Source organism: Terrapene carolina, unplaced genomic scaffold (genome assembly GCF_002925995.2).
Source record: "Terrapene carolina triunguis isolate 2854851 unplaced genomic scaffold, T_m_triunguis-2.0 Scaffold85, whole genome shotgun sequence".
Classification (NCBI taxonomy): Eukaryota; Metazoa; Chordata; order Testudines; family Emydidae; genus Terrapene; species Terrapene triunguis.
The window spans coordinates 15,228,425-15,245,922 of NW_020664436.1; the positions used below are offsets into that span (position 1 = coordinate 15,228,425).

A 17,498-nucleotide genomic window follows, 5' to 3' on the forward strand; every position below is an offset into this window, starting at 1 on the left:
AAAAGATGAAATCATTACTAAAATTCTCTTTTGACCAGTGATAGTTTAAACACTACAAAGTAAATGTTCAAAGTAATTAAAATGGGAATCCGAAAACATATCACTGCCTTTCTTTTAAGAAACGTGTGTGGTAGAGCAACAAATCAGATTAAATAACAATCAGCAAGGTTTTTAAAAAAACATTTTTTTAAATGAAGAGAAAAGGAAAATAGGTGATATTATAAAGCTTTTCTTTTCCCTAATTAACTGACATGATGGTGGATTTCTTGCTCACCCCATGTTTACATTGACTTTATTTTTGTTTTCTCTTACAACTTTATTAATAACATTTGAATACTAACAACATATACCTTAAACAGTATTTGTACATGATTAAATGTAAAGGTATTTAAACAATCATGTATTATCTTGACTGCTTATTATTAAATAAACTGGTAATGCAATTTCTAAAAGGCACTGCCAGAAGAAGACACAGCCGATTTATTTCAAATCATTCAATATCAGTCTTTATAAAGCAGCATATGGTCTTATGATGGCAGGTAAAATATTTTACCTTCTATAATAACTCAGAGCAGCTAATTTATCTACATACTGTATAATGAGATAAACAATTTCAGCTGCACTAGAAAAATCTGTAGGCAAGGGAGAGATCTAGCTTTTCCCCCCTCTGTTTTATTGATTTTTCTGCCTATACATTCATATAATTGCTAACAGAGGTTATTCATTCTTCCACCCCCTTCCACAATTACCTTAAAGCAAGACCTTCTTTTCAGTTGTAGAAATATTTCAGTTTCTACAGCTGCAGGACAAAGAACTGAGAAATTTTCATAGAGTTGCTCGGGGAAAGAAAAAAAAAAGGCTTTGCAAGATTCTGTTACAAGTAAGCAGAGTGAATGACAACTTTCAAATCTACCACAATCATTTACTAATGTGCTGCTATATCAAATAAGTCTAATTTTTTTTGACAGCACCAAATTAGATTTATTGCAGAAACTGCTGCATAAATAGCATATGGCTATGTTATACCACCTATTTCAAATCCCTGTAATGTTTCCTCCCCTCCCCACTCAAAATGAATAATTGAGCCAAGCTATAAACCTACTGTAAAAGAGAGATATACAAGTTCAAAAACAGATGTAGATTTCTTTGTTAAAAGATGAGCTCAGCATCCACAACCCAACTGTATATCTGAATTTTTTTTTATTTTAGATCATGATCAACTAAACTAGTTAATACTACTATATAATAAGTCAGTCAGTTGTTTTTCATTATACTTGGGTTATTTTGTCTTCTGTGTTACAATTCTGTTTCCATTTCTCTTTCAAGCTGACAGTTACTATCTCAGGGCCTGATCTCGCAATGCTTATGCATAGGGATAACTCTTACTCCTGTGAGTAGTTCTACTGGTGCTAGTGATACTACTTACTTGAGTAAAATTTACTCATGTGACCGAAGGTTACAGGACTGGGACCTCAATTCAGTTCCCATAGGGTATCACTTATGAGGAAGGAAATGGCTCCTCCTGAACAAAATCAAACACATGGTAAAATATCATAAAATATTTAATTCAGCTGAAGAACCCAGTACTGTAAGGTGTTGAATGCCAACAACTCATTAACATCAATGGAAGTAGGGGTCTGCCAGGAGAATCACTTTCTAGATTAATGTTTGGATATCTGTATATTTATCTCCAATTCTTTCATTGTGTATGTTAATAAAATATGGAACACAAACTTAGGATTGTGTGTGACATACCTGATAGTATATATTTATTTTTGCAAGGGTTATGCCACACAAAATTTCTTGGAAGCAAAGGTTCAAAATGCAATGTTGTCACAAAATTAGCTCAGCAATGAGTTGATACATTCCTTTTATTGTAGACTGATCAGATAAGCTCTTTATTTAACAAAAGTTTGTGTACTTTCTGCAGTAAAAAGACATTGCAAGGTCTTATCTCAGACCAATGGGCACACCACTGTAAACATCATGGAGCTCTGTAGCTACCCTGCAGCTTCCCTCTCTGTGGTCAGTCTTCCCAGCTGCCCTATCTGTTACTGTCTGATTAGTTCTGCTAAGGAGCCCCTCCCCTGCCAGCTTTCAGTGCCATCTGTTCTACACAAGATGGCTGCTGCCCAGCAACCTAACACTGCCCTCCTACCTGGCACCCAGCTACCATCCTTACCCCAAAGTGCTAACACAGGTTCTCACTGCTGGCAGAGTCAGGATTTCATTACTACTACTTTGACAAGTGCAGGGTTGTTTGTAATTTCTCTTTTATCCTGATTTTGATTGTACAACCACCTCCCACTGATTCAGTTTGCTTCAGTTTTGTTGCTCACAGATTTTACTCTCCACATTAATCTCCCTCTGGCATGTTACTGCATCTGTTCCCTTTTTTATTATTAATTTTCAAATTCCCACCATTTTTGACAAAAAGGAGGTAATCTACACTCTGCTTCTGCCCATTTCATTTTCTTTAATTTGGAAGATAAGTATGAAAGCATGCCAAAGAAGTTAATTCTCCGTTAACAGTTTATTTTCTGGCATCCCAATGCCTTTGTATATGAAAAACAGATAGAAATAAATGTTGACTGAATCACAACACCACAGTCACAACTATCCCTAAATTTAATGAAAATTAAACGTATAAAACAGAATTTTAAAAGTTTATTAGTTATATGAGTTGTTTCATGTTATTACTCCTTCCTACACGATTTTTAATAGATAAAGCTGTTCATACAAAACAAACAGCATATAACATGTTTAAAATTAAGCTTTTTTTTTTTGGCTATTTTTTCCATTTATTGGTGTTTTTGCTATATTCATTAGTCTAGAAAATAAGTATTTAGAAAAATGAGACACTGTCCACTGCTACTAATTAACAGTGTCCATTAATACTAAAAATGAAATCTCATTAGAATTCCTCATCTATCATCAATAGGAGACTGCTTCTGATGTGCTAAAAAATTGCTGAATAAAAGGCAACACACTAAATAATTCTGCTGATAACAAACAGATATTACTTTGAAAACAACACAGTTGATACTAGGTTTTGTATAGCTTTAATAAAGGATAGTGAGTAGCAGCATGAGACTTCTGCTGTAAATAGAGAAGTCACATTATATTTTATAATATAAAGAATAATATAGCCTAAATATAGATTAGAAACAGGCTGTAATTCTAGCAAGGAATTCTGGTGACATCATAAGCCATGACAGCAAAGCTCTAGCAATTTAATAATGTCACAAGAACCCGGAGGTAGAATGGTAGGTTTAATTTATGTACCTTATTTATTATACATGGATTGCAGTTAATGCCAATGGAGCTGTTGAAAACTCGCTAGAGGCTACTAGAAGCATTGATGTACTGTAGCTATTTGAAGCCACAAAGGCCATAGCACTGCTGAAAACAACTGTATGCCCTAAAAGACATTTTCTTCAAATGTGTTATTTTCTGAAGATATTTTGTCATCAAATATTTTGGTGATATTTCAATCATATTATGTACATTTTTCCTCAGAAAAGTACAGAGAGACTGCAAACACCCATCATCACTGTGGTATAAACGTCTACAAATATGTGATCTTTAAAGAGCAACCCAGACATTCAAATTAGCCTGGGCGGTCACACATTATTGGACTTAAAAGCATGGGTGACACTTGTATTATTCAAGTAATGTTTTCCTCATTTACAAAGTTGACATCCAACACTACCAGCAATGACTGCAAAAAAGTAGTAAATATGAGTCTCTGCTTTAATTCTCTCTCCCACCAAATCTGAGATGACAGGAGTCTGTTCTGATACTATCGTAAGCATTTCTGATTGCTATGATTTGAGAGGAGAAACAATGAACCAACAAAGTGAATGAAATATCAGACTTAAAAACAAAAGAGAATGAAGCCCAATATTTTCTTCACTTCACTTCCTTGAATTTATGTAGCTTCTCTTGGATAGGAATATAGGAACCACTTCTTAAGAGACAGAACTGCAACTGAAGCACAAATATTAACTTTTAGTTGTTTTGTGTAATGATAGAGAGATTTCATACTCATCTTTCAGTTGCTCAAGAAGAGTGAAAGAATTATTTCAATAAATTAAATGACATTTTAAAATCAGATCATTCTGATTATCATACTGCGTCTCCTGTTTGATCCCCACCACTATAGTACCAATATGATTTTGGCAATAATTCTCCCACAGACTAACAGGCCGGAATGCTTCATGCCTCTTGAAAGCTGCAAATCAAGCATTCAGATGGCATGGTGCATGTAGCAGGGTCCAATCCTGGCTTAGTAATAGATAATTAGTTAATTAGAGTTTTGCCACTGATTTCAGTGAGGCAACATTAGGCCCATGTTTTCTTCCTATAGCAGTTCTCACATGAAAACTCAAATTGTAATTCAACAGGTGAGATATTGGACCTTAATTACTATTTCATAACCACATAAGGCTTGAAACAAATTTGTTAAAGTCACATTATGGTGAAGCTGTAAATGCAGGGAGAAGGGGGCCAATGTTGTATGCAAGATTACGATGGTTATTGTTCAAGGTCAGCAATAATGTCATATTTTTTCTGTCATTTCCAAATACAGAAGTTGGAATTATGAACTGGATTCAAGGAACAAAAATATGTGCATTAACTAAACATCAAGGATTTCTAAGAAAGTTGTACTTCCAATATAAGTAAACACACATTCCAGTGATCCAGAGGCAAAGGGAATATGCAAGAGACAAATAAATAGTCTAAGAATTACTATTTTAACAGGTATATTTCTTTAACTGATAGGCAGTTTAATTGGTCTGTATCAAACCAGTGTTTAGAAAGTGGATTTTGGGGGGCAGGAGGTGGTGGGTGAAGTTTCCCCTGCAAAAAATAGAAACATAGCTTGGTGGATAATTCCCTTTTCCCCCCCTTCAGGCCTGGATTGCATATTCTCATTTAATCCAATTGATCTATAATATTTACTTTCTAAATTTCTAATATTTAAATTAGACATTTTATATTGATTTTACTCTTCTTTACATTCAAAATACCCAGACTGATGTTCTTTAGTACACTTCACTAATCTTGTTTAGTAATGTGCTATTTTAGCAACAAAGTAGAAGATAGCAGAAGACTACTAGGCCTATTTAACGCTTTGGATTCCTCTAGCTTCTGCCAGAAGAAACTGGGCTATGGATGCATGGTAGCAGAAAGACTAGCCACAGTGGGAACAAGCCAGCCACACCTTCAGTTCTACTAGGAGGCATAGAGCTGGCTAGCTAGTTTAGTCCAGAAAGTAGGTGGAGACAGCTAGAAAAGGGCAAAGCCAGGACACCTAGGAGATGCACTAAATCCGTGCATCTTCTCAACATCCTTCCAAAGACAGGGCTCTAGAACTTAAAAGCTGTTCTCCTTGGCAGAACCCCCAGGGAAGGATAGCAGCAATACTGCCAACTCCCCCTGGGATGAATGCCTCTGTTGGCACAGCTGCTCCTGCATATGAAGGGGAATGCAATTTACCCTTCCCCATGGCCTGAGATGAGCAAGAATCAAAAAGTATTTAACTACAATATTGTGTGTACCACATTACTAAACAATTACTGGACTCAAAACGGGAACACCATAAGAGATTTAGTGCCTTCAATGAAAGATCTGAAAGCGGGACCTTCACAGCCATATCTGCTCCTTCACTTATTAAGAGACCTGTTCTGGCAGGATGTGATGCTACAGTGAGAGGGACAGGAGTGGCATGAAGAGCGGGTACAACTCAGAGGAAGAAAGAGTGGCTGCTTTTTCCTGCCCATACCTGACCAACATTAGTAACATCACTTAATTCACTACTGGACGGCTGTCAGATGCTACTGTGTCAACTTCGTATATTTAAAACCGGAATTCCTGCAGGAGTGCTGGAACTTTCCCTGCCCCACCTCTCCCCGCCGAGGCCCCACCCCTGCCATGCCTCTTCCCCCAAGGCCCCACCCCACCCCTTCCCTGAAGGCCCCACCCCCTGTTCGCTCCTCTTCCTCCATCCTCTCATCATCCACTTCCTCCCTCTGCCCGCCCAGGTCGGGAGGGACTCGTCTGCAGAGTCGGGGCTGGGAGCTGCAGCTGCCAGACACAGGTAGAAGGCGGCCCCACCTGAGTAGGGGCTGGCACGGATGATGACCTGGCACCTCCCTGCCTGCAGTAACTGGACTTCGGGTGTCTGGTTAGTAGATGTGACTGGACACTGTCAGGTCCCCTTTTCGACCAGACTTTCCGTTTGAAAACCAGACACCTGGCCACCCTATGAGGGTGGTAACAGAACAGATAATTATAGATTTTGGTGACTTTTAAGGGGCAGATTTGGCCCCTATATCTCCCTTTTTATAATGAAGTTAGAACTATATACTAAATCAGCATGAGCATACTTTTTATTTTATAAACAAAAGGCCATATTGTATACACTAAGTCAGATAGTGAAATGTCTGTAATTAAACAGCTACCTGAATCGTTTTGCACCCATTATGCACCCAGATTTAAGTGTTGAACCATGTTAAATTTATAGTTATTAATCTGTATTATTAAGAGAGTTAAAGATTTTCACAGAAAATATGTGTTATTAGGATTTTCTCAACGATATCACACAGCTTTATCTTGCCTGATCAGTCTTTTGCTAAAACGTAGCTTGGTAAACCATTTGGTTAACTATCACAACAAATCATTATTAAGGAAGTTCTGCTAAATCCAAACTTTAGATATCTTAACAACTCACCCAAAACTTTTTTCAAGTTCATCAACCTCTAGCATATTTTTTTCTCTGAATACAGGCTGTTACTGTGGTGCTTTCTTCCATCTGTTAAACTACCGTGCTCTGAATATCACTGAAATTTAGCTGAGTAAAAGATTGATTAAATGAATTTAGAAAGTTTACATTGGATCCAATTCTTCTGTCATTGAAATCAATGATAAAATTCTCACTAAATTCAGTGGGTGCAGGATTAGACTAGGAGTGTGACTACTCCACTGTCAATTAGGCTGTTATTCAGGTAAGTTTATATTGACTCCAGTGAGAGTTTTTGTCTAATTTAGGACTGCGTAAGGGCCTCAAATCTGACCCTGGATGTTTACCAACAGATAAAAGTGATACAAAAGATTGAAAGAAGCAGCCGTGTATTTCGCAAAAAGAGAAATTTTAACAGTTATTGAAACTCAAGGTGGAATTAATGATCAGCAAGTTGCCACTCTGGAATTTTCTCTACAGGTCTAATAGTAAGAATTATGTATAGGTTGGTAGTTTATGTTCAATGATGGAATAAGCCTTTAAAGAGCCCAGATTGTGCGACACAAACATGTTTCTGTCAATCTTATTATTTGCATTGAGGCAAATGACAGAAATGCTATTCTCATGGATCTGTCCTGAATCTCTCCCTATATTCCTAGAGTGTTAAATTATGTACACTGTTTAATCTCAGATTAAGTATAGCTTCATAATGGACATCAGTAAGAATTTACATTGTTATGTCACAATACCCTAAATTCACAAATTTGAAGCAGTAGAGTTTCTAAACCAATAGATGCTGTACAGTTTGGTGCTTACAGACTTTTTACTTAATAAATGTATTCTGGCTTTTTGAAAGATCATCATTTAGGTAAATGGATGCTTTATTTACCACATCTTCACTTCTCCTAAAACGCCCGAAAGCAATGCATGCAGTGAATGACTATGAGTATCTGCAACAACTGTGGGGAAGCCTGTGGCAAAAATTAGCAGAATGAAATTGGTGCTGTGGCATGTAATAAGATAAGGAGTACCTGGTGAGGTGCAGTTGGTGCTCAGATTTACCCAGCAGTTCTGTCAGTTTTAGGCACTCGTCTTTGGCTCTTGCTGCATCCTGCTGTGCTTGTTCCAAACGCAGTTTGTTTTCATTCAGCTCTAATCCCAATTTCTCTATTTCCTTTAAAAATATATAAGAAAATACATTTTAAAAATATATGTAGGTAAATTTTAAGACAATCTACCTTATGTGATCAAAAGTTATTAGAAAAATAAAGCATTATTTCATTTAATGAAAAAAGGAACGGAGTTCTTTGGTGTGTAAAAATAAAGTTTAATAAAGAAACAAGGAAATGAAAGGAAGTAATTTGAAGTATCAAAGCTCATTTCTTTTATTAATATCTTATTTCACCATTTTTTCTTATTAAAAATATTAAGCCTATGAAAACAGATACGTCAACATGAACATTGATAATATTCTTGTACAAAAATGTTCCCCATGAATATTCTTGTACAAGAATGCCCCCCATAAAATTTTAGTTCCAATGTGTTCTCTGTTCAATCAGCTCATTAAAAAAAACTACATTTGATTTGTATTCACTTCATATTGCACTTTAAAAGGCATTAAGGTGTTTCTTACCATTTGTATTCATTTAAAAGAGCTCTTATTTGTGGGGCCTGATCATGTAAGATGCTGACCACTATCAAATCTTGTTGCCTTCTTCACATAACTAGGCCATACACACCTACTTAATGTTAAGTACTTGAACAGTCCAGTTAAAGTTAGCTAGACTACTGATGTGCTAAATTTAAGCATGTGCATGTTTTGCAGGATTGGGGTCTTTGTTTCTAGCGTATATATTGTAAGCCTCTCTCATGTCTCTAGGCACATAACATTTCCAAAGAGAAATAAAAGTCCTCATTAACTATCTCAAAAATACTAGAAGAACTATCCCATCTTCCAAAACAGAAAATACCTTTCGTAGCAAAACTTTGTTCAGTATTTAAACACTTATACAGGTACCTTTATGCCACACTATCGCACTTTCCACTAACATTCTTCTCCAGTTTACTTAAATATTCATTCAAATACTTTAAATAAAAAGGAACGTATTCCAGTGTCAATATGAATTCCTGAAACACCTTCATAGTTATGTTGTCTCTGTTTCTTCATGAAAATATTAGCCCAAAGCATTTATAGTAAGTCATGATGCCTCAAACAATTCATTATCCATAGCCAACAAAAGGTATCAGTGTGTAAAGCATTTTTTTCCTAATACAGTCCTTTTGCATTTCTAATAAAACATTACTTTCTTGTTAGAAGTTATATTCTAGTTTGTTGAAATTACATTTTTTAAGTGTTCCAATGATGTTTCATGAATGAAAATCAGATTAAAATCTGTCTAAATGTTTCCATGCAATATTTTTCATTTCCTGAAAGTATACAAAATAAACAAACTAGAGGCAAGTTTTCCTGTTTAACACAAAGATGTAGAAACTGGGAAATCATAATAAATTAATTCAGTGTATTGTATGTATTCAGTATAAGTAATGTATTGGACCAGTAACATTTTTTAGATGGTAAGTATGCGTTTTAAAAAAATCTTAATTTTTCTCATTTCCAAAGGGTATCACATTTAAGTTTGATAGAATGAAAGTCTGAACAGATTCACTATGTTCTAGTCTAGTTAGCAGCAGCAGTTCATTAATGTTTGTTTTCCCTAATCCTATTTATTTTTTTGCCTGAGTTCTTTCCCATCTTCAGAGGTAAGCAACACTCCTGCAACATACCTTTTATTTAAAAAAAAAAATGTATTCATGAACGGCCACATTTAAAAAAAAAAAAAAACAACCAACAATAACAAAAAGTAGTTGACAAATGTCAACTAAATATTTTAAAACCTCTATTTTGCAACTATAAACATAAACACACCCTATCATCACCCTCTCAGGGAAAAGCCTAAGTGAACAGATGGGCTTTAAACTGTCTCCTGAAGGTAAATAGGCTCAGGTTCTGTCGGACCAAAGTGGGAAACAAATTCCAAAGTAAAGAGACCTCTGTTGAACATGCCCTGCCTCCGTCTGCCAGATGTTCAAACCAAAGAACTGAAGGTAAGAACGCATCAGCTGATCTCAACTGTCATGAGGATGCAGAAAGAGAAAAGCAGGTTGTCAAAGTAGCTGGGACCCAAACAATGTACCTCTGGTGGGGCTTTAAAGATCAATATATGCCCATGACTTCCAGCCAGAATCAGTCAGGGAGCCATTATAGTCTGAAGTACTGGCATAATATTCTCCCCAAAATATTCAGCATTAAGCAGGCATACTACAGCATTCTGTGTCACCTGTAGTTTCCAAGTGGGTTTCCAAGAGCCCACGTAGATAGCATTGTAGTAACCCACAAAGGAGTGGATAAGGCTGGAAAAGTTCATGTCAGAAACAGTTACAATCAATCATCACAGCAAAAAGAAATAATAAAAAGGCACCCCGAACACCAAAAGCACCCGTGCAATTAGAGATCCTAAAGTATCCCCAAATTTATTTGGATTAAGTCTCAATGAGCTTGTTCTCATCCAAGCACAACGAAGGCTTGATTAACAAAAAATAAACCCTCATTTATTGCTGTGTATCAACAACACCTTAAAAGGAGTACCATCCAAACCACAAATACCATTAAGTAGTTTGGTCTGATAATTCAGCCAGTAGTTTCTGGTACTATTCCTGAAACATAGCATATTACATATCTGGAGGCCACTTTACACAGTAGTGAAAGATATGACTGTTTCAGACAGCCTTATAAACTGGCTGTGCATCAGTCCAATCAATCCTGAGGACACTTGGTCCAATGTATAAGGGTGATCTGAAGGGTACCTTTATCTATGGTTATGATGTGTTTGCATCCTGGGAAACTCCTGTAAATGGTCTCCCCTCCTCCCTCCAAGTTACAAACGCAGTCTACATGTTGTGTTTGTGTACACAAGCTGGGGCGTAAATTCTAGTGCATGCCAGTGTGTCATGCACAAAGTGTCCATACAGACCCTGCTGATGCACATTCCTAGTGCAATGTTGTAGTCTGGTTTCAAACAGCAGTATGTCAAAGCACATTATGGAACTTTCAGTGCACAGTAGTAGGGTCTATATGGTGAGTTAATGTGTGGCAAACTACTGCATTGTTGAGTTAGACCCTGGCTTGTCATACAGTCAAGCTCTGGGATAAGGAAAACATGAGGAGAAAGGTATGGGAAGAGAGTAAGGGAGAACTGAAAGCAGATGTAGGTGGTGACAACATTTTGTAAAAAACTTTGAAGGTCAAGGAACTTAAATCTGATGTGCTTAAAAGGGACATTAAACTAAAGGAGGAGGCAAGGTGTGAAGTAATGCGGTCAGAGCATGGGGAAGTGATGATGATAGCATTTTAGTAGACATCAAAGTGTATTAGTGTAGTACAAAAAATAATACATCCCTTTACAAAATTAAAACTTACATTTGATCATCAGGAAGTGCAGTTATAAATCATAAATGTGGCTGTAAAGAGAGACATTATGAGACAGTGTGTTTATTCTTTTAGTGTTAAATCCTGGTTCCCAAGCGTTTTATGAGTAACTTAAACACAAGAGAATTCTATGGAAGCGGGGGAGGAAGTTTTGCCCCCTCCAATCCATAGAACTGCAAGCAGTGGTTGCTATTTGAGCTCACTCACATAGTAGTGCAGAATCAAAAGCAGGCCATTAATCTTTCACATCTGGAATTTTTTGATGATAATCATGTCTATGAAACCTTAAATTTGACCTGATTGTATATTTATATCATGGTACCATTTTTAATTACATGATCATGTATTATTTCTTCAGGATATTTGCTTCTTTCAGTCCACAGGATAGACAGAAAAAAAGGCAGTGAGTTGCAAGAACACAAAAGGACATTCTCATGTATTGTGGCTCTATCACAGACTTCCTATGCACATTCACCTCATTAACATTGCACAGGCAACTTCTGTGTGTTTGACTTTGTAACTTTAGCATTCTTTAAATATTTTTGTATGTAACTTAAAAATATATATATTATGTAATCTTGTCTTCCATCTCAATTGTTAAAACTCCCTTTGACATAAACAGAAACTTTGTCTGTAAAAAGACTACAGAATAAAACCCAATAAAAGAACTGCCATTTCAGTACACCACAAATAAATGAAACCAAAAAATAATATATTATTCAAAAACAGAAGGATCAAGTTTTACTAGATAAAATCAACTTTTTAGGAAAAATATAAGAAACTACCATACATTGTTTGTTTCTGTAAATTACTACTTTCGGACATCCTAATCAACAAGTACTTACGTTTTAAACCTCCCTTTTTGTAGGAAACGAGTACCTTTTGCAGTCTTTTTCTTATAATACTAAAAAGCAAACAAGCATTTTATTTCTCATTCATTAGATTATAGGGGAAGAACCTTTATGCAATCTTACAGGCATTTTCACATTAACACACTGTAGATGGGCTCAAAGTAAACTAATGCAACTTCATACAAAAATGTAAAGAATGATTTCTCATAAAAAAAATTTTTTTAAACAGCCTCTTCTCAAATTAAATCCAACCGACTATCTTCATTTAACCATGCTAAAGTGTTTTGTGAAAATTCTCCATTTAACTAACTAGACATCTCTTTACCTCTAAACAATTTGATCTGTTTTGAACAAAATTGTCAAATTACAAAATTAAAATAATTCTTTAATTCTTGTCCATATTAATGCAGACTGTATTGTATGCAGAAAACTGCAACTTTAAATTTCTAAGCTAGCAGATGTTTTTCATAGAACTCAGAATAACTGCAGAGCTGACAGAAAAGGCAAAGAAATCTTTCACAACTGAAAATGATTAACCACTGATAAAAGATAAAATCCTACATTGAACTAAATTCAGAAAAATACTTTGGAAGCCTTATAACAAATCAAGAATAGGCTAGAAGCCAAATTTATTTTAAAAAGCAAAGAACATTAATTCTTAAACCAATCTCCTTTGATCTGAGGTGCAATGATGAACAAAATTAACTGAAAAACATACATACAATATACTGCTACATGTGTTCAGCAAAAAAAAAAAAATTGTGTGTGTGTGTGTGTGTGTGTGTGTGGATATATAGGTATCATGAATCTACGGTATTTTTTCATTTGCTGTTTCAGTCTTGTGGTCTCTTTAATAATTATGAAAATAGAGGAACATAAAGTAAGAAGTGAAGATCCTTTTTTAAAAAATATATCTTAGTGATGATTGCCTTTCTGCGGAGAATATGTGATTACTGGAGGCAGTACACTACTTAAATATCATGACCAACTCAACATCAGTGGCATATTTACCATGAAACAAACTGTGCAGTGGCACGGGGACCCCAACAACAGGGGACCCCAAAATGCAGGACAAATCTGACAAATGACTGAATTTAATAAGTGTTGCAAGTCACGAAGCAGTCCAGGCTTTCTGCATTCTGCGAACTTAGCTCTAAACATTTTTTTTTTTAAAGTAGTCTAGCAAAGAATTTTGCTTTGCCAGTTTTTCGCTGTCTTGGCGATAGCATAACAGCAACTAGGGAAATCATCATTTGCCAATCAAAGTCTGTCTGCTTGACCAATTATCCAATTGAACAAAAGCATCCTCCCCTGCTCTTTGCAACAATGCCTGTGATTTGTCACTAGTATGTAATGGTTAAAAATCCCGTTTTTACAGAGCTAGATAAAAACATGGGATTAACTGCGATAAACCTAATTGGGTGGTTCATGGCCCACCCAGGCCCAACTGTGGCTACGCCACTGTTCTTTCAGACATTTTTAATCTGCCTAAAATCAAGGTCAGTTTTGTAGCAATGAAACAACACTGAGTCTGGCAGTCAAAAACGCAAAAAAATGAAGGCGAGGCAAGAAGATGAAGCTAAGCAAAAAGACAGTTTGTCATCTTATTTTTAAAAGCTTGAAGTATTGAATAATGGACATTCATCAGAAAGTATGAGCAAGGAAATATCGGAATTATCTGATCACTTGCTGAGTTGTGGGGATACCACAACGACTGCAAAAGTTGAACAAGTGGACACTGAATTGACAATGGAACTACAAAATATTGGTAATTTTGTCGAATTAAAGGAAGAAACCTATTCTGAAGACATTGCATTATGGCCAAAATCTGTTTAATTAGTTATGATAGAATAATTCTTAGTAAATAAACTGAAAAACTTAGGTAATATGGAAAATTTGAGAAAAAAGAGTATGAGGTTGCAGGACAAAAGCAATTTAGAGGTCTTCATTGAGTCCCATTTTCTGAGGATGAAGAAAAATGGGATGACAGAAATGAGAATTTGGTTGATTTTTTCAGAAACCACTAAGGCCGTCTACTGATATGTTTTCAAATTATTCCCTGACCATAGTAAAGGAAAAACAAACATTTGTTGATGGGCACTCTAATTGGAGAAACGTTGCAAGACATATTGCTGATCATGAGACTTCCAAAGCTCATATTCATGCAATGTGTAAGCTCATTCAAAGGTGTGAATTATCTGGAAGAATTGATTCTGTGTTATCGGCTCAGTTTGAAAAGGAGTATTCTTATTGGAGGAAAGTGCTGAGACATGTTGCCATGGTCAAACTGCTGTCTTCTTTGGGACTACCTCTAAGAGGACATGATGAGTCATCATTGTCAAATCAAAAAGGTAATTTTTTTTAACCTGACTTGAATGTCTTAGTGAATTTGACAATTTTCCTCAAAAAACATTTGAAAAATTATCAGTATTGTGGCTCAGGGAAGACCAAACTTTTTAACACACCAAACCTATGATGAATTCATCACTATAATGGCAGAGCGGCTTAGAAACCAATTCACTGATGAAGTAAAGGATGCCAAGTACTATTCCATAATAGTCGATTCAACACCAGATGTGAATCATGTAGACCAATTAACATTAATCTTGTGAGGGAGCTCCACATTTTTTTTGACTTCTTTCAAAATGTGTATGCTTTTTTTCAAGTTTCCACGCATTGGTAGAGTATGTTACAATCACACTTGGAGCAGGCAAATGAAAAACATTTGACAGTTAAAGAATTTGTGACACCGGGTGATCTGCTCGTGCGGATGCTGTTTTGGCTTTGAAAATGAGCTATGACGATATAAAGAAAACCTTTAGACATATCCACATCAATTTCTGAAAAAATGTGCGAGAAAACTGAAGCAAAATCCTTAGCAGAAGTTTGAAAAGTACGATATTGCTGTTTTTACTCTTTTGTGGAACCCTTTACTTCGAAGAATTAATGCCATCAGCATTAAAGGTTGCACCGTCGCTGCAAAAGGTTGATACAAATTTACTGAATGCTGCACAATTGTTAGCTTCAGTTAAAAGTTTTGTCATGGAAGTTCGAAAAGATTATAGCTCAGTGGAAGCAGAGGCACAAATATGAACAGAAAATGTAGGTTCCTTTGATATATCTGATGAGAAGCATAAAAAAAGTAGGAAGTTATTTTTCAATGAAACTAGAGACAATGAAATCAATTTAAAAGGGAAAGAGAAGATTATCGTTGAGACCGTCAATGTTACTTGTGACACAATAATAGTGCAATTGCAGATAAGAGGTGAATCGCTAAAGAAAACTGTGGATTTATTTTGCGTGTTTTTTGACAGAAGTATGGACGAAAATGCTAAAAGTCACTACAGTAAGAAATTAAATGAATTCTACCGAGAGAACATAGACACAAATCTTTTTCAAGATGATGTGAAACATTTCATTCATTTTAATCAAAAATTATGAGGTATGTGCTTCGAGATCACCAGTTGATTTGTACAGACTTGTACGTGACGGTTTGCAGGCAATCTTTCCAAATGTAGAAACTACTCTGAAAATATTTTTAACAATACCTGTCAAAATGCTTCTGGTGAACGTTTTTCTATATTGAAACAAGTTAAAATCATTTGCAAAATATGATGAGTCAGGATCATTTGACAAATTAGGCAATATTGGCAATTGAAAGTGCCTCTTTACAAAATATTACTTACGATGACCCCCGAAAACGAAGGTGCGCACAGGGCTCCACTAACTCTAAATCTGCCACTTTTCAACATGATACATTATTACCCATTTCCCACATATGCAGGCCCAGATGCTCACATGTTCAACTTTCCTCAGTGCAAATAGCCACATTTACATTAACAGAAACACTCATTGTGCATAAAGTTAAGTATATGTGTAAATCTTTGCTGGACTGTGGCTATACTTCATCACTGCAGTTGCCTTCAGTATGAGGTACCACTAGTGTGAATATTCAAGCATACTTGGATACACTATTTAAAAGCAATTATATATGTGACATTTTTAACATAATTTTGATCCCAGAGTAATTTTTATTGCGGTCTTATATTACATAGTTTTTCAGATAATAAATCATTCATACCGTGCTATATATTCAAACTAATGAAAAGATATTTTTGCACGTATGTAGTAAAAATTCAAAATATTTTATTCTGGACATGACATAAAAAAAAATCCATCACTGCACATGCAGATATTCCCTGCAGTGGGGTCAACTGTAGCCATTTCTTCCAACTATGAGCAACTCCCTGTATTAATTCTGATATCAATCAGGCAGCCCTATGTTCTGAGCAGTCTCTAAACCTCCGGCCTCCCAGACAGGGCCATCTGACACAGCAGATTGCATCAGAAGAACTATCCACCTTTGTAAAGAGATCTAGAGTCATCACCAGGGTAATCCTGAACAGTCCCCAACAGTGCACGTGGTTTGTTTGTTTTTAAAATTGCTATGTAAATTTATCCTGCCTCCTATTCAAAACAGGATGGGAATCAAGAACATCCAAAGCCTACATTTGGCTTCAAAATTTAAACCTTCTTTAAATGCTATGAAAATGTGATAAATTGTGAGGTTGTACAAACAAGTAGTTAAAAACTTGGTTAAAAATGTATATGTCTCATAAGATCCGCTAAAATGTACGTATTACAAAAAAGGAAAAAAAATGTTTCATGTGACTAGGTAATTAAAACAAGAGCAGACAGGTACACAATGTTGCTAGACCAAAACACAAAACCAAACGTTGGGGTGGAACTCAACGCCAGTTCAGGAGTAGATGGAAAAGGCAGTTAAGGAAAGGGAAGCATAGTAGCAAAACAGGCCCCTGCTTTGTATTCAGCCCCATTTAAGGATTTAAGTCTTCTGACCAGCACACAAATCAATAGGCCATCTGAAGATCCCAAGGGACAAATGATGCAACCCACTGAAACAGTGCAGGCTGTAATCCTGTGTTGTCAACGCTCATATCATTGTGACTGTTGCCGTTTTGGAGGCTCTTTCAACTGTGTGATAAAACACATGCAGCTCAGAGGCCACTGAGCTATTTGTGCTGCAGGCAATGGCTTCTTGTGTGCTCACAAGGCCAAAGCATTGAAACAGGTGCGGCACAGCAGAGATGCCCCATTCCCAAAATCAGCAGCCGCGACCTCACCATCCCCTCTTCCACTACCACAGCGCAGTGAAAGAGCGTGAATGGAGATAGGAGCTCAGGTGATGCTCTTTCGCCTGCAGGCTGCTGTGGAGGGAAGTACAGTGGGGCATCACAAGAGCCTGCTGGAGAGAATGCTGGTGCTGTAGGGGACCTACTTGGAGTAGGGAGGAGGGGGAGAGAAGAGAAACCTTTCAATAAAGTGCGAGGAATGGGGGGTGTCAGGGAGCAGGGTCCTGTTTGTGTGGGGCACATTTCCTATGCAGTTAAGGTAG

At 36.4% G+C, this 17,498-nt stretch overlaps 1 protein-coding gene across 6 annotated transcripts in view; it reads right to left on the reverse strand.

Moving 5' to 3' along the window:
* Positions 1-17,498, reverse strand: part of SDCCAG8 (serologically defined colon cancer antigen 8) — a 158,443-nt gene that overhangs the window by 82,385 nt on the left and 58,560 nt on the right. For all 6 annotated transcript variants that reach the window (XM_026649650.2, XM_026649647.2, XM_026649648.2 and 3 more), the window contains exon 13: positions 7,777-7,919. In XM_026649650.2, coding sequence (XP_026505435.1) covers positions 7,777-7,919 — 143 coding nt within the window. The remainder of the gene's footprint in view (positions 1-7,776; positions 7,920-17,498) is intronic.